At 46.9% G+C, this 26,088-nt stretch overlaps 1 protein-coding gene across 2 annotated transcripts in view; it reads left to right on the top strand.

Annotated features, from left to right (window-relative positions):
• Nucleotides 1-26,088, top strand: part of COL4A6 (collagen type IV alpha 6 chain) — a 291,413-nt gene that overhangs the window by 255,310 nt on the left and 10,015 nt on the right. Inside the window, exons 19-38 of one of the 2 annotated variants that reach the window (XM_059911604.1) lie at nucleotides 19-150; nucleotides 979-1,083; nucleotides 2,844-3,004; nucleotides 3,476-3,655; nucleotides 4,190-4,373; nucleotides 6,985-7,038; nucleotides 9,250-9,321; nucleotides 9,732-9,839; nucleotides 10,728-10,949; nucleotides 11,329-11,490; nucleotides 13,136-13,306; nucleotides 14,034-14,177; nucleotides 14,626-14,751; nucleotides 15,189-15,370; nucleotides 17,331-17,394; nucleotides 17,914-17,988; nucleotides 18,505-18,612; nucleotides 18,706-18,813; nucleotides 19,396-19,467; nucleotides 19,787-19,912. In XM_059911604.1, the coding sequence (XP_059767587.1) occupies nucleotides 19-150; nucleotides 979-1,083; nucleotides 2,844-3,004; nucleotides 3,476-3,655; nucleotides 4,190-4,373; nucleotides 6,985-7,038; nucleotides 9,250-9,321; nucleotides 9,732-9,839; nucleotides 10,728-10,949; nucleotides 11,329-11,490; nucleotides 13,136-13,306; nucleotides 14,034-14,177; nucleotides 14,626-14,751; nucleotides 15,189-15,370; nucleotides 17,331-17,394; nucleotides 17,914-17,988; nucleotides 18,505-18,612; nucleotides 18,706-18,813; nucleotides 19,396-19,467; nucleotides 19,787-19,912 (2,556 nt within the window). The remainder of the gene's footprint in view (nucleotides 1-18; nucleotides 151-978; nucleotides 1,084-2,843; nucleotides 3,005-3,475; nucleotides 3,656-4,189; nucleotides 4,374-6,984; nucleotides 7,039-9,249; nucleotides 9,322-9,731; nucleotides 9,840-10,727; nucleotides 10,950-11,328; nucleotides 11,491-13,135; nucleotides 13,307-14,033; nucleotides 14,178-14,625; nucleotides 14,752-15,188; nucleotides 15,371-17,330; nucleotides 17,395-17,913; nucleotides 17,989-18,504; nucleotides 18,613-18,705; nucleotides 18,814-19,395; nucleotides 19,468-19,786; nucleotides 19,913-26,088) is intronic. The other variant, XM_059911605.1, reaches the window with a different exon arrangement.

Genomic DNA, 26,088 nt, shown 5'->3' with positions numbered 1-26,088 from the left:
GTGGGCTTATCCTTCCAGGTGGCCCCGGTGCTCTAGGGCTCCAGGGAGTTCCAGGCCTGAGGGGAGACCAAGGAAACCCCGGCCGCACCACAATTGGGGCAGCTGGCCTCCCTGGCAGAGATGGTTTGCCAGGCCTACCAGGCCCACCCGGTAAGTTGTTTTGTTTCTCTCTTTGGTCTTGAGATTCAGGTGTGATCCAGATTGCAGAACAGTCCTGATTTTTGAGGGAGGGCGTATCTCACAGGTTAGGGACCACAGCAATCAGAATGTTCATCAAGGAATAGGCAAGTGAGGGCCATCTCGGTGATCAGACACTACCTAATGCCTTCTGACTTCGTAGTCATTCCATTTCCCCCTTCACTGTTCTCAGCCCCAAGGCCTGTCAGGTCTTGCAGCTCCTGAAGGAGCAGCATTGGCTCTTTCAAGCTTTCCCTGGTCCTCAGGGCTCCAGCAGGGTGGGCTGAGAGTCCAAGAAATGGGAAACCAAGCCTGGATCCTCAAAGTGGCTGCTAAAAGCCTCCACAGGGCTTATTCTCCTTAGGTCATCTACCTGAGTATGAGATTCTAGATTCTAAGAAAAAGGCTAGAAATATGCCCCGCATGTTTCTTTGTAACCTGCAACCCCTGACCACTGCAGCTTGTACCCATCTCCTCTTTTGTCCTAAGAGGACTTCCTGGGATAGACACGGGGACTGCTGAGTTGCTGAAGCTGCCTTGGTTATTCCCATATCCCCAGTGTCTAGTCCAGTGCCTGGAACATAGTAGACATCCTATAAGTAGTAGTAGTAGAGAGAATTGAGCCAACAGAGTTTGGACTTGCTACAGATTTTGGGTCCTTGTCTTGGATTTTTTGGGGGTAGGGTGCCTCTGCTCTGGTGGTTGAGGCTCAAGGACCCTTGGTGACTGAGCTGCTATGCTGAGTCACATGAGCCCAGGCTCCTGTAAGTTGCCAATCTTTTATGTTTCTTTTTCCTAAAGGTCCAGCATTTGAGACGGGAACTCTACAGAGCACAGAGCCAGGGTTGCCTGGTCTCCGAGGAGAACGAGGTCCAAAAGGAAACCCAGGCCTCAAAGGAATCAAAGGTGATTTTGCCCCCTTAGGTTTCTTTGTTCCCCAAACTCCCTGGAGAAGGCCCTCTGGGAAGGAGCAAACTAACAGCCTTGGGAACCTGAACAGGACCAATCCTGGATCTTGACTGGGGATGTGATTATACGACTGTTGGAAGTGCTATATTTGGAGCTCTAAGACTGATGCTGGCGATTGAGGTCTCACAGGACAAAGTGGCCCCCAGGCTACTACTCTTCCTGCCCCTTCCACCTGCAGAAGCTACTCTGCACATTCTGCAGCCCCTCTCAGTTTGCAAGGCCAAGGCAGGAAGTCACTTATGATTATCTTCAGCCTGAAGGAGAGGTCAAGACCTGGAACTCTGAAAAAGCCAACTGGCTCCAGGAAAACAACTCCGGTCCCCACAGATTGACTGAAGGACTGATTGATTGCCCCAGCCTTCGGCTGCCTTGCACTTTCCATCTTCCTGTTGCCTTTGGGTCATTCCTCCATTTCATACTCTGAGGGGCAGATGCTAAAGTGCAAATAAATCACTTCATTATAGTTCCAGCCCAGGGCAGGGTGGAGGAAGAGGTGAAAGTACTGGCTGAAGAGAGGTTTGGGTATACCTGGGGGTTTCAGGTACCTGGGATCTCTCCTATTCTCTCAAGGAATTTACAGCTCTCCTCAACCTCAGACAGAGAGGTTTTAACTCACTCCTCTCCTTTCTCATTGCCCTATCATAAAATGGCACTACCTAAGTATAGGAGCTAGTTCAGAAATTTTTGAAAGCCTCATCTCTACTTTTTAGATCCAGGGAAGATGGTTGAGAGCAAAGGATATTAAATTTCAAGTCTTGACCTAGGATGTCAACTTTGGCCCTTCCCTGACTCACTACAGAGCTGGTGTGCTTCTTGATACCATTCTCATACTTAAAAACAGGGCCAACTCTAATGCCTCCCCTCCTATATTCCCATGGAACCAGAAGGTTTTTTTTTTTTTTTTTCCTCTCTCTAAGTCTGGAATAGTGATAGTGATTCTCAAGTGACTCACTGGACATGAGAATCACCTAGGGGAAATTACTACAAATTAGATTCTTGGATCTGGCCGCCTGAGAGTCTGATTGATTGGACCTGGGGTGAGGCCCAGCAAGCTGCCTTATAAACAAGCATCCCAGGTGACTCATGCAGGAGGTTCATGGATCACACTCGAGAAGTGATTATTTGGAGAACAGGCTGTTCTTTCAGAGTTTCAGGGATTATCGATTTTCTAAAGGTAAGAAGAGGCCCTTCAGGATCTTAGGGAAACTCAGAGTCACCTATGTTGATCCAAAGTCTCATTTCCTAGACCATAAGCATGGAAGGTATAAATGGCTGGGCTATAGTGCTAGTGACTCCTTGCTATCTCTTCAAAGATGCTTTGCTGAAATCTCTGTCATCAATTTATTTGGCATTTGTCTCTGTGTACAAAAGACAGGGGAAAGACATTTTGGTGAATAGGATGTTCGAGTGGCTTGGATTCCAGACTCTCAGTTGGTTAGTATAGGTCAGTGGTTCTCAACTCTGGCTGCACATTAGACTCGCTGATGGCTGGGCTCCACCCCAGAAGATTGAAATCCAAATCACTAGCACAGATGTACTTTGATGGAAAGTGAACCTAGTTCATTCGAGTCTGTTCTCTGCAGGCCTTCTGATTCCCTCCATGGAGTTGTTCAGGTCACAAATTACCACCGGCAGGTCTTCCTTCTTCTTGGAAAGATGGCCCACTTAGATTCATGTTGTCTTTTTTTTTCCTCCAGGGGACTCAGGTTTTTGTGCTTGTGACGGTGGTGTCCCAAACATTGGACCACCTGGGGAGCCAGGCCTGCCTGGGCCACCAGGTCTCCTGGGCCTTCCGGGCCTGAAAGGAACGAGAGGAGATCCAGGCTCTGGGGGTGCACAGGGCCCATCAGGGGATCCAGTAAGTCTTACCAAACTTTGGCCCTGAGGGAGCAAATGGGAGCTTTCAAGTGCCCCTCACTCCTCACCAATCACTTTCCTAAAACACATAAAAGAAAGATGGAGATAAAGCAGACCTTCAAGGTTTTGATCCGTAATACGAAGAAGTCTATCTAGGTATCTTGAAAGTCCCTTTCTGCTTTAACCTACCTATGTTCCCTCCCTTCTTCCCTCCCTTCCTTCCACAAAATTATTTACATTTGCCTAGAACTGTGCCAGGCCCTGAAGACAAGGTTCCCATCCTCAAAGATTTCAAAATTTAGAAAGGGTAAGAAAATAAATGGGCAATTATAATCCAAGATGACGACATAATCCAGTGTCCAGAACTGCGCCAAAATGTACCCAAGGACCTGTTTTAGGTCAGACCTATGTGAGGTGCCAGAATCCTATGAAGTCTGCATCTCCTCATCATTCCCTTCTGTCTTTTTGTCAGGGTGTATTTGGGCCTCGAGGTCTGGCAGGCCCCAGAGGAAAGAAAGGGGAAGCGACTCTCAGTACGGGATCAGGGTTGCCAGGAGATCAGGGTGATCCTGGTCCCCAGGGGCTCCCTGGTGAGACAGGAGCCCCAGGCAAGGACGGAGTACCAGGTTTACCAGGCCTGCCAGGCTTTCAGGTAAGTGGACTGTTCCTGGGTAAATAGTGCTGTAAATCCTCACACCTGACTTGGCAGGTGGGCGGGTGGGGAGTGTCTGATGGCTACTTCCTGCCTCTGCCACTGACACTTTTGGCTCTGTGCTTTTCCTTTCTGTAAAATAGGAATCGTTTTCTCAGAATGGGTCATTGGCTCACTTGATAAATGCTAGTGACAACTGACCACATCACTTAAAATGTTTCAGCTTCTCAGGAGCTTTCCCTTGCAAGTAATCCAGCTGCTTTCTATGACCGCCCCCCCCCCTACCAGAGTTGTCCTTCCCCCTCACCCCCACCAATCTAGAACCTTTTGCATTATCAGATCACTCAGGGTTGACGAGCTTCATTCCCATTAACTTGACTCAGAAGAATTGATTGAAAAACTAGAGTGACAGAGAATTTTAACCAAAAACTAAAACCCTGCTCATACTGGTTAGGTGTTTCTTTCCTATGGTCAGAGGGCTCTCCAGATAAGTCTCTTAAGTCATGCTTTCATCCTTTCCTATGTGTTGTCTAGGGTGATGGTGGACAGGGCTTCCCAGGTGAAAAGGGGTTACCAGGACTTCCTGGTGAAAAAGGCCGCACTGGTCCAATTGGCCCCCCAGGAATTGGGCTACCAGGATCTTCTGGACCTCGTGGGCTTCCTGGAGATAAAGGAGTAGATGGATTCCCAGGGCAACCAGGCCCCCCCGGGATTCCAGGTGAGTCAGGGAATCAGATGGCTTTGGGCTTGGAAAACTGACTCCTTGAGGGTAGATATGACCCAGATGCGTGAAATGTGTCATAAGACGGCTAACTGGAATCACTACTTTGAAGCCTCTTGAGGGTTTTCATGTGGAAAAAGGATCATACTGTGGTACAGTTACACAGAACAATATAGATTTCAGCCCTACTAAGTGAAAAACTTCCTAACAGAGCAGTCTGAAAGTATAACAGAATGGCCTTGGGAGGTTATGAGCTCATAATCCCTGGAAGATTTCAAGCAGAAGCTGGATGACCATTTATTACAAGTGCCATGGAAGTAATGAGTGGAAATTGGACAAGGAAGGTATCCTCTAAGTTGTATGGTAATATCATCAGTAGGGAAGAACCTGTCCTTAATTCATGAGATCTCAGATTGAGAAGAGACCCTAGTTCTATCTAGTCCGATCTCCATTTCATACCTTAAATCCCTCCCATTTATATAGCTTCTCTTTCTACTTGAATTTTAGTAATTATAATGAGTGACAGCCCTGCTTATAGATTAAGGTACTATGCTATTAACTTGCCTTCTTGCATACAGCTAAAACAGTTCTTCATCCTAACTTCTATGTTTCCACAACTTCTGTGTTCCCATTAGTGGTACCACACTTCTTGTAGTCGTCTGAAGTTTGAAAACTTGAAATTCATCTCATATTCTTCATTTACAATGCCTCTTATATTCTTCCCTTCTTCTTCTTGGTATTAAGCTCATTATCTCATGCCTAGCTAACACCTATGTGCTTGTTGGAATAGATGGATGGATGGATGGATGGATAGAAGAATGACAACTTCCTAAGTAGTTTTTCATTTCCTATCTCTAGACTTTCCCCACTCAATTCCACTATGAAGACTGCTGCCAATTTAATAATCTGTAAAGTGCTGGTTCCATCATGTTACTCCCCTAGTCCAAAGCCACAAATGTTCTCTACTAAATAGAGGATAATGTTCAAACTCCTCAGCCTACAATTCAGAAGTCTCCAAACATGGACACAACCAACCTTTCTAACCTGATTTTATCTCATAATTCTTCATGATTAAAACAAAACAAAACACTAAGACAACAGTATCTTTCACTGTCCCCATAAACAATATATTCATTTCCAACTCCAACATGTTGCCCATGTTGCCTTTTTCTTGGATACTCTTCCTCCTTTCTCTATGTACTCACATCCCCATCCAACTTTCAGGGTTCGATATAGGCCCTAATTCTTCCACTAAGCTTTCTTATGACCCCTATAGTATGTCTTTGCCAGTTAGATTATATATTTCCTTCCATTAATGCTTTTACTTTTTCCAACTGCATTGTAAGCCTCTGGATACTAAGGAAGGTGAGTAATCCTTTTTAGTGTTTCTCAACCTGCCTAGTATAGTGCAGTGTTCCACAGGAGACTAATATACATTTACAGAGGGAAGGGCCTTTTCCATAACCAAGGAGCTTTTTCTTAGACCTATTTCTCCTCTTTCCACCTCATCACCTTGAAGAATTACAAAAAAAGAAGACAGATACCAGGTCTTGTAAAAATTTATTTCTTTTAAAATCTACTTTTGTGAATTGGTATAATAAGGATTACAGTACAAGTTAAAAATGGATGATTCAAGATTCTTAAACCCAAGTCAGTATTTCAGTCCAAGTCAGTATCCCTATTAAGGCTGTGAGGAATTTTGTCAAACAAAACCATTCGGCCTTTTGGAAGTCCTGGTGTCAGCTATAGCTTTGCTTCCAGCTCTGTTCCCAGAGACATTATTCATGGTCATTCCACCGCCCCTCCGCCAATTGGGTCTTCATTCTAGTTCAACCCATTTTGCAGGCAACTAGGTTTTAAACTGACTTATATTAACATGGTGCCTATAAACTTAGACACGCTCAAATCTGGATATTATCAACATTCCAACTGCTTGGAAACAGAAGGAAGCCCACAGGAACATTTCTGTCCCAAACTTCACTATCCCTGGACCCAGAAAGTTCTCAGGAAACTAGTGATCTAGAAAAGCTATAGCCTGGGAGATGCCTTATGCAGAAAATGTTCTTGTTGCAATACCAAGACTTTCCAAAAAATTACTTCAATTAAGAGCATTAGCTTTCTTTTTCTCTCTACAGCCACCAAATATAACTCCTCAAACCTAGCTTTCTTTCCACACAATTGTAAAAACACTTAACCTGTGGGCCGTAAACATTTGCATTATGGCCATTACTGTTGCCATGAAAGATGAAGATGCTATTCCTAAATGTACTCACTCCAACTGGTGGTGGCTCAGGCTAGGACAACTACATTGCCAGGAAAGGGAATGAAGTCATCAGAAGCCTTTCAACCTAACAGTGTGAATTATTACAAATCCTGGGCAAGGAGACAACTGGCCGTTTCCAAAGAGGCTCTGATCCAGATGCTCATAGTAATCAATCACCCTGGTTATCACTGCAGCGGCTACTGTGTCCTTGATCCTGTGTGGATGCCAGCTTTCTTGACTCAGTCCAGACAGGGAATTTGATCGGTGGGCTACAGACAAGACTTCCCTTGGGCCTCAAGGAACTTCTGTCCCGGTTTAATTTTCTTCTTTACTTGTTTGGTCTAGGTGACTGCTGCTGCAGGGAGAAGGTTGGGCAAGGAGACTTAGACACAGAGGGAGGTGAGAGGTAGTTAGGTCTAGAGGTTCTCAAACACCAATGATGGCAAACCGCCCCCCCTTCCTTTTTGTTCACTTAATCTCAGACACTCACAATGGCCTGAGCACCACACTGGAGGCCCGGGCTGGGGAGGGGTGATCCTAAGGCTGGGGTGCAAAGACTCACGCTGACACCGCTGCAAAGTCTCCTTAGCACACCTCTCCTGGGAGGGAGGACAGAGGAAGTGGGCATGCAGTCTCTGCGAGGGGCTGGTCTCCTTCACTGTGCATGTTGATGGCTTGGCTGATCTCTTCCTTGAGCATCTTCATTTATGAACTTAACTGAGGCCATGACTTGCCTTGGGAGGTACCTGGAAGGAGCCACACATGTCTGATATTTATTCATTGGAACCAGAATCAACTGAGATGTTAGAATCTTGATAACCAGAGGTGCTTTTTTATTCTGAAGATGAATTTTGTCATTAATGGGGAAAATTCTGAATAACTAGGTCATTTGTTGCACTTATAAAAGAGAACATGGGTAGAGCTGGTTTCTGCTATGTTGGGGAGAAGGCTCGGAATTCAGGGCTGTAAAGTAAAAGACAGGAATGTAAAGTAAAAGAGTCAGATAGCAGTATGACTTGAAGTCCTTACCTTCTCACCATTTTGACCCTCTGCTTGCAATACACAAATGTGGTGTGTTGTACAGGACTGGTCTGAGGCAAAGGGAAGTATGTCCTTGATTTCCTCTGGGTTCTACTCATCTTCCCTTTTCTAAGTATTTTTCCTGCCCTGGAACCTTTCCAGATGCCTGTCCTTGGCCCCATCTTCTAAAGATTTTGTTTTGCTCTGGCTATCACAGGTGAAAAGAATCTATGAAACAGATGTGATAAATTGAAGATGGATGGCTTCATGTTTGGACCTGGCCCAGAGATATTTGTATTTTATCCAGTTTGTTTTTTAAGACATAAAGCAATGGAACTACAGTGTTTGACACATTAGAGTCAATCAGCTACTGAAATAGTTGGGGCAGGAGAGTTTTCTGCAGGGTCCCTCTCATGATACCATCTAGCGAGGCAGTTCTTCAGCCTAGTCCAAAGCCGAGCACAGGACAGGCAGCCCTCTCCTCATGAAGCATCTCATCCATCATGAGATGCTTGCTCATAAAGCATATTTCCGCAGTAGGGAAATAGCCCTCCAAAATAGCTCCATCATTTCAACATCTGGCAGGATGGAGATGGGTATGACTACCTATGGAGGAAGATCAGGCTTGTGGCCATCTGAATCATAGGTTGTATACATATCTTTGAGAGATGCAATTTGTGATTTATTTTACGTACAGGCAAAAGCTATAGCAGTTTATTAGAACTGTGGACTCTGGCTTAAAGTAGATCTCAGGGGATTGTTTTAACGAATAGGCAAGACTGATTTTAATTAGCAATTGTTTATAAATGGCATTTGAAGGAACCAACTAACAATTTGTTCACTGGTATTTTATTAAACCTCCCCTCTGTGATCTTATAGACTCTTTATTTGCACTATGAGTGAGCAAGGAAGAAGTTGCCAGGGAAGGGCTCCGCAGGTCATTTTCAATGTCTTGAATACTGAAATTGACTACCCCTTCTCCCTGAGTAGCAGAGTTGACAGTTTCAAATGAGGAGCTGAGGGAAGGATCACTGTCTGCCATGGCCAAGAGAGTGGCCTTCAGTGTTTACCTGGTACAGACATATGGGTCCATCTGACCAAGGACAATCAATAGGTTTCAGTAGATCTCAAATAACATGTGTCAAAAGAACCCAGTGGTTTGGGAAAAGCCTCATTCCAAGAAAAGAGCAGTCGTCTGAACTTGAGGGGTGTTCGCTTCAAGCACTCCAATCTAGTGATGTGGGCATAATAATAACTAACACCAAGCACACATCCTAGGGAGGGGCTCCCTCTGAAGGCAGGGTGAATAGGCAACTGCCGTTTGCTGCTATTCCTACACAACAGGAAACTTTGTTAGAATGAGAGGTCCTGACTTGGACACTAGGGGCATTCTTATCTGTGAGAAATTGCACTAGGAGTAACTCCCAAGAGCTTCTGATGCTACGATTTTTCTGCATGGGCTCCCAGCTTCTGGGTGGGAAGAATAACTTAGCTGTTCCATTCGATGGAATGGGAGTAAAGGAGCATGCTAGGGGGAAATCGTCCCTGACTCAGGGGGTTCACCACCTGCTTACATGTTACCATTTACAGGTATCACCTTGCCTTGTATTATTCCTGGGCCATACGGTCCATCAGGATTCCCAGGAGCTCCCGGATTCCCAGGTATGGAATGAGGCCAGAAAAAGCCAACTAAGCACACTTGTAAGGGCCATGCACCAAAGGAAGCTGAGGATAGCCCTGTAGCATTTGGGGATCCACATTCCTCCTGAGAGGGCGGCCTTGAGGATTGAGGAAATAGAATGGCTGCTAGAGAGGGCTGTGTGGGGAGGTGAGAATAAGAGAGGCTCTCCAAGAGCCTAGAATTTTTTTTTTTTCGGCCGCACCGCGCAGCTCATGGGATCTTAGTTCCCTAACCAGGGATCGAACCCGCGCCCTCGGCAGTGAAAGCACGGAGTCCTAACCACTGCACCACCAGGGAATTCCCGAGACTAGGATTCTTGACTGGACGTCACAAATCACAGCTAGCCACACCGACTTTCCTTTCCCGTTACCACTCACATTTGGGTTTTCAGGCCCTAACGGGGCCCGTGGCCTCCCTGGAACTCCAGGCCAGCCTGGATTGCGTGGAAATAAAGGAGAGCCCGGAAGTCCAGGATTGGTTCACCTCCCTGAATTGCCAGGTAAGAAAAGGAGCTTCTCCTCACCTGCTTCTCCTTTTGTGTGAGTGTGTGTAGCCATCCACCCACTGTAGGAAGTTAGGTTTGTGCTCTGGTGTAAGTGGGATGGTTTTGATTTCATACTCAGGCAAGAGAGCTTAGAGCTATAGAATGCCAGCATCTCAGAGCAATAAGGGCCATTTGTGATGAGCTGGGCCAACCCCTTCACTTTCAGAGGAGGAAACTGAGCCTCATATGGAAGGTGACTCACCTGAGATCACAAGGTCACTAGTGACAGAGCTGGGACTCTGCCACGTGGTCTGACTGCAAGTTCTATGGCAGTTTCCTGCATCAACTCCTTAAAGGAGTGCCTTGGCCCCTTGGCAGAGTTACTGATCAGAAGCTTTGGGGGCGGGCCCCGCAATCTGGCTTTTCCCAAGCACCCCTGCCCCAGGGGATTCTGACGCATGCTCCGTTTGAGAACCACCCCTGCTATACAGCATGAGGCTCATCTTAGGCCACGTTCCCTCGGGCTTATCAGCGCTGCAGAGCTGTCTGCCACCCAGAAAGAGGGAGGCGTGACTTGGCAGGAGTTAGACGACTCCAGAAGAGACCAGGCCTTTGACAGGAGGTCCCGGGCGTAACCTGTGCTCTCTGGCCACTGTAGGCTCCCCAGGAGCGGGTTGCTGAGCTCTGCCCGCTGAGCTCGAGCCTCCTGCAGGGCACATGGGGCAGTCCCTGCCACTGGGCAAGTCTTCCCAGGACCAGAGACTCCTGACCTTTAAGGGAAGCGACACACATTACTAATATGTTAGCTTTTGTAGTAGGGAAAAAACCTGTGTCAGAGTCCTCTCCCCAAACCTGTCACTTCTAAACCTCCGTGGCCTTTTATTTTTGCCTCTTTACATTTAGGATTTCCTGGACCTCGTGGAGAGAAGGGCTTGCCTGGGTTTCCTGGGCTCCCTGGAAAAGATGGCTTGCCTGGGAAAGTTGGCAGTCCCGGCTTACCAGGTCCCAAGGGAGCCCCTGGTGACATCATTGGTGCTGAAAACGGTGCTCCTGGGGAGCAAGGCCTGCAGGGACTGCCAGGGGGCAGAGGATTTCCTGGAGACTCTGGCCTTACAGGACCCAAGGGTGACTCTCTTTGCCCCACTTATTTGACAGTCTACAGAAAGCCTTTCAGTAACTGCTATACTTGCATGCATACCTGCCTGACTCTGGGGTGATGGATTAATTAGGGACTTGAAATGAAAAGTCATTTTGTTCTGTCCTTCCCTTTGTGGAACTTTTTCTTAAATCACCTGCGTCCATTCTCCCGTCTTAGTAATTCCAGAAGTATCTATAATCCATAGTCAGATTTCTTGCAGAGCCTGTGATTAGCAACAAGGCTGGAGCTGATAAGACAGTGGCACGTGGGGTGCATCCTGGGCAGGCTCTTCGGCTGGAAGTTGGTTAGGTAATCGGTCCCTGCTATCAGTCCAGGCTGTAATTGTCTGGCCCTTCCTTTCCTTAGGTTTGCTTGGGAAGTCGGGCCTGCTCGGCCCCAAAGGTGAGCGGGGCAGCCCTGGAATACCAGGCCGCGCAGGACAGCTAGGCCCCCGGGGGTCTGGTGGTCTATTCGGCATCAAGGGCAAACCCGGCCTCCCAGGAGCACCAGGCTTTCCAGGCACTTCAGGTAGGTCCTTTGGAGGAGGAGCCCCATCTTGACAGACTTAAGCTAAGCCCTCCCCTCCTCTCCCCCCAACTCCCAACCCGGTGCCCTGAGGGGCAGTAGCAGCAGTGTGACAGGGTCAGAGTTGACAAGGAGACTGACTTTCCTGACCTCGCAAGTTTCACATCTCAAGTCACCCTCGCGGTGCCAAGCTGAACCGATGGCTGCAGTGTAGCCTCCAAAATGTGACCCCCAAATATGATCATTCCCCGCCCCTCCGCCATGGCCTCAGTCCCCCTTTTCAGGCTTCAGCCTCCCTCCTGCCTTCCCGCCCTCCTTGTGCAGGTGGGCCTCGCCCCTGTCCACCGCCCTCGCTGGGGCCGGGCGAGGAGCTCAGGCAGAGAGGGTGACCGTGCTGGCAGCCTGCCTCTCGGGCCAGCAGGCCTCTGAGGACCCAGGGCCAAAGTGCCTTTCACTCCGCAGCGGGGCCTGACAGCCCCCGGTTCCAGCCTACTGTTTGCAGCTTGCCTTTTTCTCACACCCGCCTCGTCACCCTGCTGTCCGCCCCGACTCCCAGCCACGTGACTGAAGTTGAGTTTTTACGCAGCCATTAATATCTTTTTTATCCCCTTTGTCCTTCTGTGTTTCTGGGATCTTCACATAGGCTGTCCAGGTGAGAAAACAGCACACAAGCTCACAGACTAACACTCCCACTAGCTTGGCCTCTTGGGGAATTATCTTACTATACACTATAACCTGGCTAGGCCAGGGGTCCCTGAACTCATGCTGTGGGGTTGGCCCCCATTGAGTTTCCTTCCCTTGTTGTGGAATCCCCTTCACAGCCTCCCATTAGAATCCTGGGGCTCGCGGCTACTTGATGCTTTTCAATCCGTAGAAGGCCAAGTCAGCCATTCATTTAGGTCCTTGGGGGCCCAAATACCTCTGTCGTCACTGATTTAATCCTTTGGTTTTTTAATTTCCTTGCTTTGTACCTGAACATTCCACTTTGGCAGCAGCTCAGGAGGTTAATCCCATTGAGCAACTTAAAGCCTGGTGAAAGAAGTTTCAGAATACCTAGGATACCAGATGGGCCTTGGGGATTTCTACAGTACTTGGCACTAGGGGGTCTTTCAACCCTAATGCCAAGGAACTGGCTGACTTAACTGCTTGCATGAGGGATTAAAAGGGCAGCCCTGTATCCATGGTTCCCTGGGAGGCTGAAACAATGGCTTGGCTTTAACCTCTACGTCACCGATTGGCTCAGGAAACAGCCATTGTGGAGTGATTCAAACTGGAAGTACCAAGAAACTAGAGTCCAGTTGCCACCCTGGCTTCCCAGAGCTCCATTCAGAGGCTAAAGTGTGAACCACATTCATAAAGGGGGAAGTTATCATCAGAAGGGGTTTGCTCGCCCCCCTCCCCGCCCCCGCCAGCTACAGTGCCATGTTGAAAGCAGTCGCCATTGGCGGGGCGCCCTGGGCGGTAGGTGCTAATGCTTCAGCCAACTAAGAACTCTGCCTGTTAGCAGCCTGCCTAAGCCATTGTTTAGAGGGCAGTTTACAAACGCCAACAAGCCAACCAACCAGAAGCCATGGGAATGGGCAGCGGCCCAGATCTGGACAGAGTCTCACTTGACAGCTGTCCGGTGTTCTCTCCTGTACTGATTCAGGACATCCTGGAAAGAAAGGTCCGAGAGGCGATATAGGTCCCCCTGCAGCAGCTGGAAAGAGAGGCCTGCCTGGGCTGAAAGGCCTTCCGGGATCTCCAGGGCTAATGGGCTTCCTGGGGAACTCCGGCTTGCCAGGGGCCACTGGACTGCCAGGCCTGCCAGGTCCGAAGGGTAAGTGAAGGTATCAGGAAGGCACCAGTGGGGGCCAAAAAGGAGCTGCCATGCTGCCCAGCTCGCCCCCTCCCTCCTGTCTGCCTGGGAAAGGGGAAGGGGGAGGGAGGTGGGCAGGGCTTTTTCAGCAAGATAGTTGGACTAAGGCTGGTGCTAAAGGAGGAACCCCACCCAAGGTGAGTCGCCTTCCCTGCCTGCTGGGTGGATCACTGGGCTGAATAGCATGGGCAGGGAGCCCAAGACAGGAACAGCCACACCAAGGTTACTCATTTGCACAACTTCTACCATAGAGCCTGATAGCTCTCAATTCCTGTGACTGTCCTGCTAGACACCAGAGGTTGGGCAGAGGGGGAAAGTGACTGGTCCAAGGTCACACAACTGGTTAGCAACAGCACCAGGCTAGAGCTCATCTCCCTGCCTCCTGGCCATAGGCTTTTTTTTTTTTTCCTCCTGTGCCAAACATGAGCTCTAACTTGGCAAATCATGAGAGGTACCCACCCACCTCTTCTTTCCTTTCTGGTGCTTAGTACAATGTCCCTGTTCAGGGAAGCAGCATAACATGTACTGACTAAGAGCTTGGGCTTTGGGGTTAGAGAAACTTGGGTTTGAATCCCTTCTCTGCAACTTCCTAGCTGTGTGACTTTGGGTGAGTTAATTAACGTCTCTGAGCTTCCACTTTCTTATATGTCAAACAGGGGTAATAATAGAAGTTCTTGTTTCTCAACAGGTGAGAAGGGGTCTGTTGGACTGATAGGTTTTCCAGGGATTCCAGGTCTCCCTGGTATTCCTGGTGCAAGTGGATTAAAGGGAATTCCTGGGTCGGCGGGAAGAGTCGGACCATCTGGACAGGCTGGTAGCCCTGGTGTAAAAGGTGAGCTGGGGAATCGAATTCTGGAATTGCCACCCATGCTTCCCATGGTACATTTTGTTTATCAACTTTGTCGTTCCTGTGGCTTATACCAACCCTGTGTTAGATAATAAGATTTGAGGTTTCTGAATGAAGTCCTTTTAAACCAAAAGACCTAATCACTCTGAGTTACTACTGCGTGTTAGAGGCCTGGACACACATTCCCGATGCTCAACGGAGAAGGGTTTTGAGTAGGGTCTAAAGTTGCAGGTGGACCTTGAGCTTGTCGAAGGAGGGAGAGGGCGTGCACATTAATGCAAAGTTGGGGAAACAGGGGCGGGGAAGAAGGTGGAAGAGCCCAGAAAGGGGGGCCTGGGGTGGTGCGGGAAGAGCTGATATGAGCGGTCAGCCCGTGCCTGACCTCGTGTCTAAGCTCCGGCTCACACGGGTCTCATGATCTCCATCCCTGCAGGAGACAGAGGCGACCCGGGGCCAGTCGGAGTACCCAGCCCCAGACTTCCAGTGCTGAACCTCCACTTCACAGGAGACAAAGGCTCTCAGGGCTCAGCTGGATCCATCGGATTTCCTGGGCCCAGAGGTGCTGGGGCAGGGAATGGGCAGGAGAAATGCCCGAGACAGTTTTTAGGACCAAATCCAACTTCTTTCCTGAGAAAAGGCCCCACACAACAAGAACCCCCAGAGCAGCAGTATGGGTGGCAGCTGGGCATCTACGGAGGCTGCCTTCGCTGGGCCTGCGGGGGGCCCGGGCTGTGAGCCTGCCAATTTTCATTGCCACTCTGGAGCTCCGTTTTTGAACCACGGGCGGCTGTATCCCTGGAAGGGCCTGGCAGACAGTGGGGATGGGCACTGAGTGGCTTTGCCAGTGGGGCACCTCCCTCTATCCCCACTCCTCCCCCTAAGCTAACCGTGCCCAAGCTTGCGCTTCGGCCGCCTGTGACCCAGGGCACCTGCACCCTGGGGAGCAGATTTCCTCTTGCCTAGAGTCTTTCCCCAAGACTTTTGCTTCTTTCCCAGGTGACAAAGGAGAGGCTGGCCGCCCCGGGCCACCAGGCTTGCCTGGAGCTCCTGGCTTCCCCAGCCTCATCAAGGGACTTAGTGGGAGACCAGGCACCCCTGGCTCCACAGGACTGCGGGGCTTACCCGGCCTGAAGGGGTCCCCTGGAATCACAGGTTTCCCAGGAATACCAGGGGAAAGTGTAAGTCTGCCCACATCCTTATCTCCCCACCAGGGAACGGCCTCCGTAGCAGGGGGGTGTGTTCCTATTGCCCACCTTTCTGATGCCAGCCCACTTCCCAGCCCCGTCGCCCAGCTCCCTCCCCCAGCTCACCCCAGACAAGGCCCCTCCTTGAGTCTGCCAGGTCTTCTCACCCTTTCCCAAACATCCCCTCTTCCTTCCTGGGCCTTTTATCTTCCCCCACGTGGCAGAGCGTCCGCCTAGAAATCGCTGACTACCTGCCTGTCCTTCAGGCCCCAGCCCAGGCACCCGCCCCTCCAGGCGTCCCTGAGCTCCCACCCCGCTGGCACCCTACACTCCTCACTGCTTACACTTATCCTAGTTGGTTCTGTGTGGGTCTGATTTCCTCAACGAGACTGTTAGGACTTGAGAACAAGAACCGCCTTGCATGCTTTTTTGTCTGCATCCCGCCGCCAGCATCCCACGTTGAGTTTGGGACAGCAGAAGAATTCGGTACAGACTATTTGATGTTTTGATTTCAGAAGGGTCTTTGCCAGTTGTTGCCTCTTGTGGAGACAACAAAGAATCAAAACCAGTTTCTCTGGGTTCTTAAAAGGTTGGGTGGTAGAGTAGGCTTAGCAATGAGAAGACGTAGGCTTGAATCTCAGCTCCATCACTCATTAGCTCTGTGATTTTGTGCGTATCGCTTAACTTGCCGGAGCCTCGCTTTTCTCATCTGTTAAAAATGGGAATCATTTTCAAACCTTCTTCAGACCATAGTGAGGGTTAAGTGAGCTGATGTGTATAAAGCAGTTACGTTGTATTTGGCACATGGTAGGCTCTGAATAAATAGTAGCAATAATAGTAGTAGTATTGAAGGGACTAATAAACTGGATCATAGGACACCTGTGTTCCCTGCAGACAAAGTCCCTGTCCTTTAAAAGCGTCAATCCAGCTTGTGGAGAGAAAACACCACACACACACACACACACACACACACAAACACACACACACACACAAACACACACACACACACACACACACACACACACACACACACCTGAAGCAATTGCAAAAGAAACAATTCTCAACCTGCTACTTACACACTAGGAAGGATGGAATCAAAGTGGGACAGCATTCTGGGAGGGGTCCCAGCATGAGCAGAGGCTCAGAATGAGTAGCTATGGCAATATGCAGAAAAGGCCAGGTGAATGCAGGGGGTGTCCTGGGTCGTGGTCCAGCGACCAGAGTGACCCAAGTTGGACTCCTACCCAAGGCACTATGTAGCGTATGTCCTTACTGGGTACATCTCAAATGAATCAAAACCATACCAGACGCCAGGGGAAGAATTGTACCAATGGCAGCTGACACGCCCATTTCCCAGACTCAGATAGTGTGTTGGACATTAGCCAGTGAAGGCAGTTTTTCTTGTGAAAATCATGGAAATATTAGCCCAAATTCAGACTCCAGTACCTGTATGCATACAGCCCACTACCTGGTGGCAGAAAGACTCTGTTCCTTGTGGAACCCGCGGCAGAGAGCTAGCCCCACGTTAGTGAGGCCACGCTTGTTCTCGTGCATGATGGCTCCAGAGCTTTGGCATGGGCGGTGATAGCCAACTGTATGCAGAGCAGATCAAATGCCTGGCCTGACTGTTAGGTTGTGTATTTTCTAAGAGACTTGCTGGAACATCCACACCTTGATTCCCCAAGATACCAATTTTGATAGGCATTGGGAAGTTATGAGTGACAAGACCAGGATTAATCTGCAGATCGAATCCCTCCCCTATAACCCGTAAATATGCATTTCCGCCCCCTTGCTCGTCACTTTCCCCTCTGCAGGATGCCCCCCACCTGTCTGCCCCTGCCACAGACTGCTCGATGGACATCTCTCCAGCAGTGGCTCAGGGAAGGGAGGGGGAAGAGAGGGTGGGAGGCCCTGAGCGCTGGGCAGAACTACTGACTCCCGTCTTGCTTTGAAGGGTTCACAGGGTCTCAATGGAGCTCCCGGGCTCCCAGGAGCATCTGGTCTCCCAGGTTTAAAAGGTAAGGAGCATTTTCCCCTTTAATGCATTTTTCCAGAGCAAGGTGGATTTCTAACAGGCCCAGGGCTCTCCTTGGGGGAGACACTGTGTTTCAAGGAAAAGGAATCGATTTACATTTCCCCTTCGGCTGAACCCCCTTTGCAGTCTTTGTTCCTCAAAGATATGCGACAAACAGTGGTTTGACCCAGCTGCCTTCCAGACTCAGCAGCAGAGGAGAACCTCAGCTCTAGACAGTCTCCCCTTCTGGTGATGTTTTAGGGCTCCTCCTCTCATCTCTGCCCATACGGAGCCTAGTGATGTGTTTCCCAATGGAGATATGCTGCATGTAGCAACATTTCATGCCAATAGTCTGGTAGCATCCCAGCCCTTCACTGGGGCATAAAAGCGTAACCTTTTACCCGGTGGGTAACTGTGTCAAGGAGCCTCTCTGGCTATGATTTTTTTCCCTCAAAAGATCTATGTGCTGCAAATTGAGCTGTAGCTTCTCCTGACCACTTGAACAATGTCTTGATATCCCCAGGAGATCAAGGCCAGACACTTGGAATTTCTGGTAGCCCAGGACCGAAGGGACAACCTGGGGAGCCTGGTTTCAAAGGTAAGGCTACTGTACTTTTGTCTCCCATGTCTCACAGACTCCTCAAAACTGAGGATCGGAAGGAATTTTGGAGGCCAACCCCAAGTTCTGCAACTTCTGTACAGTGCAGAAAAATTCCTACCTGACATATATCCACTCAGAGGCCGTCAACAGTTTTCCCAAGCAAACCAGCCTACTCTTCCTTCAAGACTCACAGACTTACGGGATAAGTCTAAGACCTTTAAGATAATGGTGTCCACCCCCTTAGTTTTTAGTTAAACTAAATACTTCGTGAACATTTCCACCCATCACTCCTACTGCTGGGAACACTCAGAACAAGTTTACTTACTTTTCAATTGGGAAGCATCTTTCAAATATGAAGACAGCTGTCACAATCCCTTTCAGAGTATCTTTGTTGGATCCAGCTCCCATGGCAACTCAAAATGGCTTCACCTTCCTGCTCCCCCTCTCCCGTGGAGGAACACACTGCCTGAACTGTGTATAACTGATCACTCAGCATTTTTCTTGATTTTGTAGGTGTGAAAGGAAAAGATGGACCAGTTGGTGATGTGGGTTTCCCAGGAAACAAAGGTGAAGATGGGAAAGTTGGTATTTCTGGAGATGTTGGCCTTCCTGCCTCCCTAGGTACCATGACACATGACAACTTTACTCTGAAAAAGTTCAGATCAGCTTCAAGTCACAACCCCTTCTGAACTTCTGCCTTGTTTTCACTTTTAGGACTCCCCGGGGTTGCAGGCATGAGAGGAAATCCAGGGCTTCCAGGTTCTTCAGGCCACCCAGGGGCAGCTGGGCCCCTGGGACCCCCTGGCCTAATAGGAACCAAAGGTATGAGAGTTGGGAGTGGGCAGGGGGATAAAGGGTCCTTTCCTCAAAAAAAGGATGGCAGCTACTTTTTCTTAGGAGAACCTAGCTGGGATTAAGCCGTATTCAGGGGAGTCATTGACTGGGTTTCATGAGGGATAACAGGAAAGGAGGAAGAAGAAGAAGAAAGGAGTGCAAACATGAATGGGAAGAGGAGAACATGGGATCCATGGAGAGCAGAGTTGGGAAGGAAGGTCGTTGCCTTGGCATATGTAGCCTTTTCCTGACTTAGAGATTGGGCAGCAAGTCTCTGGGAGCTGGCAACTCAAGGTCTTGGCATTGCCACTCTGATTTCTTCTTGAAGATACCTCATTATCTACCACCCTGCTCTTAAGCTATATTGGTCTCTAATAAGAGGCAGGAAGACTTAGGGTGGAGGGTGGAGACCAGGTGTGGTCCAGTCTCCCTTAGGGCATTAAATAATGCCTCAGGAGAGACCATGACCTTTGAAATGAGGACTTTGCAGTGCCCCTGGGGGCAGGACCTTTTGCTGACCCTTCATGATTCAGAGTTGCTGGAGCCATTTCTGATATTCTCTCCCCTCAGGTTTCCCTGGACTTCCTGGTTTACATGGGCTGAATGGGCTGCCAGGAACCAAGGGAACCCATGGAACTCCAGGTAAGCAAGACCCTCAAAGGCAAAGAGGAGAGCACTCGCTCTTCCGGAAGCCTGACAGAGGCTGGCCTTGAGTTCTTGGCTGCGGTGTATCCCATATCCTTAGACTCCTAGGTCTCCTTGCCAGCCCCCAATTTGGGATGCCTTGATGTGGGGAGGAAGGAGGATGGGGTTCGTCCTTCTACCCGAACGAGCTCTCCTTCCTGTCCTTTCAATCCTCAGCCTCCGGTGTCTGTCAAGCAGGCCCCCTGCAAGTGAGCTAGGCACAAAGGTCTCACCCCCACTGACTTCTGTCCCCGCATCTCTCTGCATCTCCTCCTAGGACCTAGTATAACCGGTGTGCCTGGGCCAGCTGGCCTGCCTGGTCCCAAAGGAGAAAAAGGTTCTCTAGGAATTGGCATCGGAGCTCCAGGAAAGCCAGGCGTGAGAGGACCAAAAGGTAGCCGAGGTAAGTGAGCCCAAGTCAGGCTTGGCTGGGCAGCCAGGGCTGGGTTTCCTCAGGGCCACGCGGCTCACAGGGATGAGCGGTGCGTACCTCTGCATCTCTGGGAATCTCAGAACCCAGTGGAACTGACTACCAACAAAAAGAGGGTAGGCTACACTTAGGGCTTTCCTGGGAAGGGGTGTCAGAGAGCAGTTCAGTGAGTGCCCCCCAGCCTCCAGGTTCCCTCCCACTCTCCCTTATTAACCTCAGGGCCTCCCTTTCTCACTTTGCCACAGCCTGGGTTTAATGGTCCTGAGGGACTGTGCTTGTCCACATAGCGAGAGGTTTACCAGAAGTTCCTTGGTGTCCAGTGCGGTTGGCTGTCCCAGGGCCCTGGGATGACAGTGTGGCTGCTGGAAGAAGCCCAAGTCTAAGAGGATAAATGTCTCCCTAGGACAGGCACACAGCAAGCACTTGATTAGGATTTACTAGGTTTACTAGAAATCCAGTTTCGTCTTAATCTCGGCCCCTGACTCATCACATAGTCTGAAGTCCCTTTCTGAGCCCCCATTTCCCCACTTCTCAAATAGTGTGAATGAATTCTGATTTGTTAACTCTCCTTAGAAATGTTCTGGAGACGCATATACCTCCCACTCAACGTAGAACAAGAAATGAATTTAGTGTAGCATCACAGCTAAGAGTATGGGCTCTGAAGTCAGAGTGCTGGATTCAAATTCCAGCTCTTCCTCTCACTAGCTACATGACCTTGAACAAGGAAGTTACTTGCCCCTCCACCCCAAAGGAACGTGGGTTTCCTTTTCCATAAAAGGTGAATAAGAGAATCTACCCCATAGGTTTGGTGAGGAATCAATGAGGAGTGAGGTAATGTATATGGAATCACTTAGCACAGTGCATGGCACATGGTAGTTGGTCAAGAAACACTGGCCATTCTACCATCACATGTTACCTGGGGAAATCATGTTTTCAAAATGTTCTGTTCCTTATAGTTCTGGGGCCTGATGTCCCACCACATTATTTTATGTGTTTATGTGCATGTGTGTGTAGGTTTTCTAGGAACTATATTCATGCATTAATTCATTTCCAGTTGCATTTTATATTGGGGCATCTGCTATCTCTGTGTTTACTCTTTCCTTTGTCTGGACCAGCCTGTACTTTTCTGAAAGCCAGCAGCTTCTTCAGAGTGAGGCCTCCAACAGGGTCTGAGCCTGTAGGGAGGTTGTGTGGCTTCTTTGGCAGGAGATAGAGAAGAAGGGTCCTGGGTGGAAGCACAGGCATGATGCCTTTTCTGTTTTTAAACCTTGACTATGAATTCCTGGTCATTAAATTATTCATTGCCTTTGGCTATCTGAGGTAATAAAATCACAATTACAAGTGCAGTAAACAGCACATGTCAAGGTGGATATATTTCAGGCACATCATGGCGACAGGGAAGAAAAGGAAGTTGCAGAGGAGTACATTTGGTATGACTCCAACCAATGTTTTTTAGGGATACAAATATGCATGGTCAAACTGTGATGAAAAGGGAATGATGAACACAAACTTCAGGAGTGGTTGCCTCTGGGAGGGAGGGAAGGTGGTGGAATCTGTGAAGGGCATGCAAAGAAATTCAAAGGTATCGCTATCTTCTTTTCCTTAAATTGGGTGGTTGGAACACAGATGTTCATTGTATCTGGATGATTTTTTTACATACAATTTATAAATATTCTTCTGTTCTTCTCAATATCTAATTAAAACAATTTGTTTTAAAAGAATATAGGAAATTCCAACAGGAACAGGATCTCTGATTTGATTATAGAAATCAGTGTACAATGAAGATGTACCCCCAAGAAAATTTCCTAGGACCAATCCCCGTCCCTACAATACCTTCACCTAAATAACATTAAATTGGGCCAAACATTTTCGTATTTGCACTAAATATTGAGAGGCTGCATTAGTATATTGGAGGGTTTGTTTTTAGGTCTCTGACAATGGAATGAGTTGGGAAAACATGCCATTTTGCATTTTCATGTGACCATTTACAGTGTCTCGTTCTTTCTACCCACCACCAGTCCCTCCCATAAGGAAACTTGCACAAGCCTCTTAGATAGCCTCATCCACCAGAGGGCAGACAGCAGAAGCAAGAAGAACTACAATCCTGCAGCCTGTGGAACAAAAACCACATTCACAGAAAGATAGACAAGATGAAAAGGCAGAGGGCTATGTACCAGATTAAGGAACAAGATCAAACCCCAGAAAAACAACTAAACGAAGTAGAGATAGGCAACCTTCCAGAAAAAGAATTCAGAATAATGATACTGAAGATGATCCAGGACCTTGGAAAAAGAATGGAGGCAAAGATCGAGAAGATGCAAGAAATGTTTAACAAAGACTTAGAAGAATTAAAGAACAAACAAACAGAGATGAACAATACAATAACAGAAATGAAAACTACACTAGAAGGAATCAATAGCAGAATAACTGAGGCAGAAGAACGGATAAGTGACCTGGAAGACAGAATGGTGGAATTCACTGCTGTGGAACAGAATAAAGAAAAAAGAATGAAAAGAAATGAAGACAGCCTAAGAGACCTCTGGGGCAACATTAAATGCAACAACATTCGCATTATAGGGGTCCCAGAAGGAGAAGAGAGAGAGAAAGGGCCAGAGAAAATATTTGAAGAGATTATAGTGGAAAACTTCCCTAACATCGGAAAGGAAATAGCCACCCAAGTTCAGGAAGCGCAGCGAGTCCCATACAGGAGAAACCCAAGGAGAAACACGCCGAGACACATAGTAATCAAACTGGCAGAAATTGAAGACAAAGAAAAATTATTGAAAGCAGCAAGGGAAAATGACAAATAACATACAAGGGAACTCCCATAAGGTTAACAGCTGATTTCTCAGCAGAAACTCTACAAGCCAGAAGGGAGTGGCATGATATACCTAAAGTGATGAAAGGGAAGAACCTACAACCAAGATTACTCTAGCCAGCAAGGATCTCATTCAGATTTGATGGAGAAATCAAAAGCTTTACACACAAGCAAAAGCTAAGAGAATTCAGCACCACAAAACCAGCTCTACAACAAATGCTAAAGGAATTTCTCTAAGTGCGAAACACAAGAGAAGAAAAGGACCTACAAAAACAAACCCAAAACAATTAAGAAAATGGTCATAGGAACACACATATTGATAATTACCTTAAACGTGAATGGATTCAAAGCTCCAACCAAAAGACACAGGCTTGCTGAATGGATACACAAACAAGACCCATATATATGCTGTCTACAAGAGACCCACTTCAGACCTAGGGACACATACAGGTTGAAAGTGAGGGGATGGGAAAAGATATTCCATGCAAATGGAAATCAAAAGAAAGCTGGGGTAGCAATACTCATATCAGATAAAATAGACTTTAAAATAAAGAATGTTACAAGAGACAAGGAAGGACACTACATAATGATCAAGGGATCAATCCAAGAAGAAGATATAACAATTATAAATATATATGCACCCAACACAGGAGCACCTCAATACATAAGGCAACTGCTAACAGCTATAAAACAGGAAATCGACAGTAACACAGTAATAGTGGGGGACTTTAACACCTCATTTACACCAGTGGACAGATCATCCAAAATGAAAATAAATAAGGAAACAGAAGCTTTAAATGACACAATAGACCAGATAGATTTAATTGATATTTATAGGACATTCCATCCAAAAACAGCAGATTACACTTTCTTCTCAAGTGCACACGGAACCTTTTCCAAGATAGATCACATCTTGGGTCACAAATCAAGCCTCAGTAAATTTAAGAAAATTGAAATCATATCAAGCATCTTTTCTGACCACAACGTTATGAGATTAGAAATGAATTACAGGGAAAAAAAGTAACAAACACAAAAACATGGAGGCTAAACAATACGTTACTAAATAACCAAGAGATCACTGAAGAAATCAAAGAGGAAATCAAAAAATACCTAGAGACAAATGACAATGAAAACACGACGATCCAAATCCTATGGGATGCAGCAGAAGCAGTTCTAAGAGGGAAGTTTATAGCTATATAAACCTACCTCAAGAAACAAGAGAAATCTCAAATAAACAATCTAACTTTACGCCTAAAGGAACTAGAGAAAGAAGAACAAACAAACCGAAAGTTAGCAGAAAGAAAGAAATTATAAAGATCAGAGCACAAATAAATGAAATAGAAACAAAGAAAACAATAGCAAAGATCAATAAAATGAAAAGCTGGTTCTTTGAGAAGATAAACAAAATTGATAAACCATTAGCCAGACTCATCAAGAAAAAGAGGGAGAGGACTCAAATCAATAAAATTAGAAATGAAAAAGGAGAAGTTACAACAGACACCACAGAAATACAAAGCATCCTGAGAGACTACTACCAGCAACTCTATGCCAATAAAATGGACAACCGGGAAGAAATGGACAAATTCTTAGAAAAGCACAACCTTCTGAGACTGAACCAGGAAGAAACAGAAAATATGAACAGACCAATCACAAGTAATGAAATTGAAACTGTGATTAAAAATCTTCCAACAAACAAAAGTCCAGGACCAGATGGCTTCACAGGTGAATTCTATCAAACATTTGGAGAAGAGCTAACACCCATCCTTCTCAAACTCTTCCAAAAAATTGCAGAGGAAGGAACACTCCCAAACTCATTCTATGAGGCCACCATCACCCTGATACCAAAACGAGAGAAAGATACTACACAAAAAGAAAATTACAGACCAATATCACTGATGAATATAGATGCAAAAATCTTCAACAAAATACTGCAAACAGAATCCAACAACACGTTAAAAGGATCATACACCATGATCAAGTAGGATTTATCCCAGGGATGCAAGGATTCTTCAGTATACGCAAATCAATGTGATACACCATATTAACAAATTGAAGGAGAAAAACCATATGATCATCTCAATAGATGCAGAAAAAGCTTTTGACAAAATTCAACACCCATTTATGATAAAAACTCTTCAGAAAGTGGGCATAGAGGGAACCTACCTCAACATAATAAAGGCCATATACGACAGACCCACAGCTAACATCATTCTCAATGGTGAAAAACTGAAGGCATTTCCTCTAAGATCAGGAACAAGACAAGGATGTCCACTCTCACCACTATTATTCAACATGGTTTTGGAAGTCCTAGCCAGGGCAATCAGAGAAGAAAAAGAAATAAAAGGAATACAAGTTGGAAAAGAAGAAGTAAAACTGTCACTCTTTGCAGATGACATGATACTATACATAGAGAATCTTAAAGATGCCACCAGAAAACTATTAGAGCTAATCAATGAATTTGGTAAAGTTGCGGGATACAAAATTAATGCACGGAAATCTCTTGCGTTCCTATACACTAATGATGGAAAAATCTGAAAGAGAAATTAAGGAAACACTCCCATTTACCATTGCAACAAAAACAATAAAATACCTAGGAATAAACCTACCTAGGGAGACAAAGACCTGTATGCAGAGAACTGTAAGACACTGATGAAAGAAATTAAAGATGATACCAACAGATGGAGAGATATACCATGTTCTTGGATTGGAGGAATCATTTTGTGAAAATGACTATACTACCCAAAGCAATCTACAGATTCAATGCAATCCCTATCAAATTACCAATGGCATTTTTTACAGAACTAGAACAAAAAATCTTAAAATTTGTATGGAGACACAAAAGACCCCAAATAGCCAAAGCAGTCTTGAGGGAAAAAAACGGAGCTGAAGGAATCAGACTCCCTGACTTCAGTCTATACTACAAAGCTATAGTAATCAAGACAATATGGTACTGGCACAAAAACAGAAACATAGATCAATGGAACAAGATAGAAAGCCCAGAGATAAACCCACGCACCTATGGTCAACTAATCCTTGACAAAGGAGGCAAGGATATACAATGGAGAAAAGACAGTCTCTTCAATAAGTGGTGCTGGGAAAACTGGACAGCTACATGTAAAAGAATGAAATTAGAACACTCCCTAACACCATACACAAAAATAAACTCAAAATGGATTAGGGACCTAAATGTAAGACTGGACACTATAAAACTCTTAGAGGAAAACATAGGAAGAGCACTCTTTGACATAAATCACAGCAAGATCTTTTTTGATCCACCTCCTAGAGTCATGGAAATAAAAACAAAAATAAACAAATGGGACCTAATGAAACT

This window comes from Balaenoptera ricei, chromosome X, assembly GCF_028023285.1.
Source record: "Balaenoptera ricei isolate mBalRic1 chromosome X, mBalRic1.hap2, whole genome shotgun sequence".
NCBI classification, from domain to species: Eukaryota; Metazoa; Chordata; class Mammalia; order Artiodactyla; family Balaenopteridae; genus Balaenoptera; species Balaenoptera ricei.
This window is presented reverse-complemented; position numbering and strand designations above follow the sequence as displayed.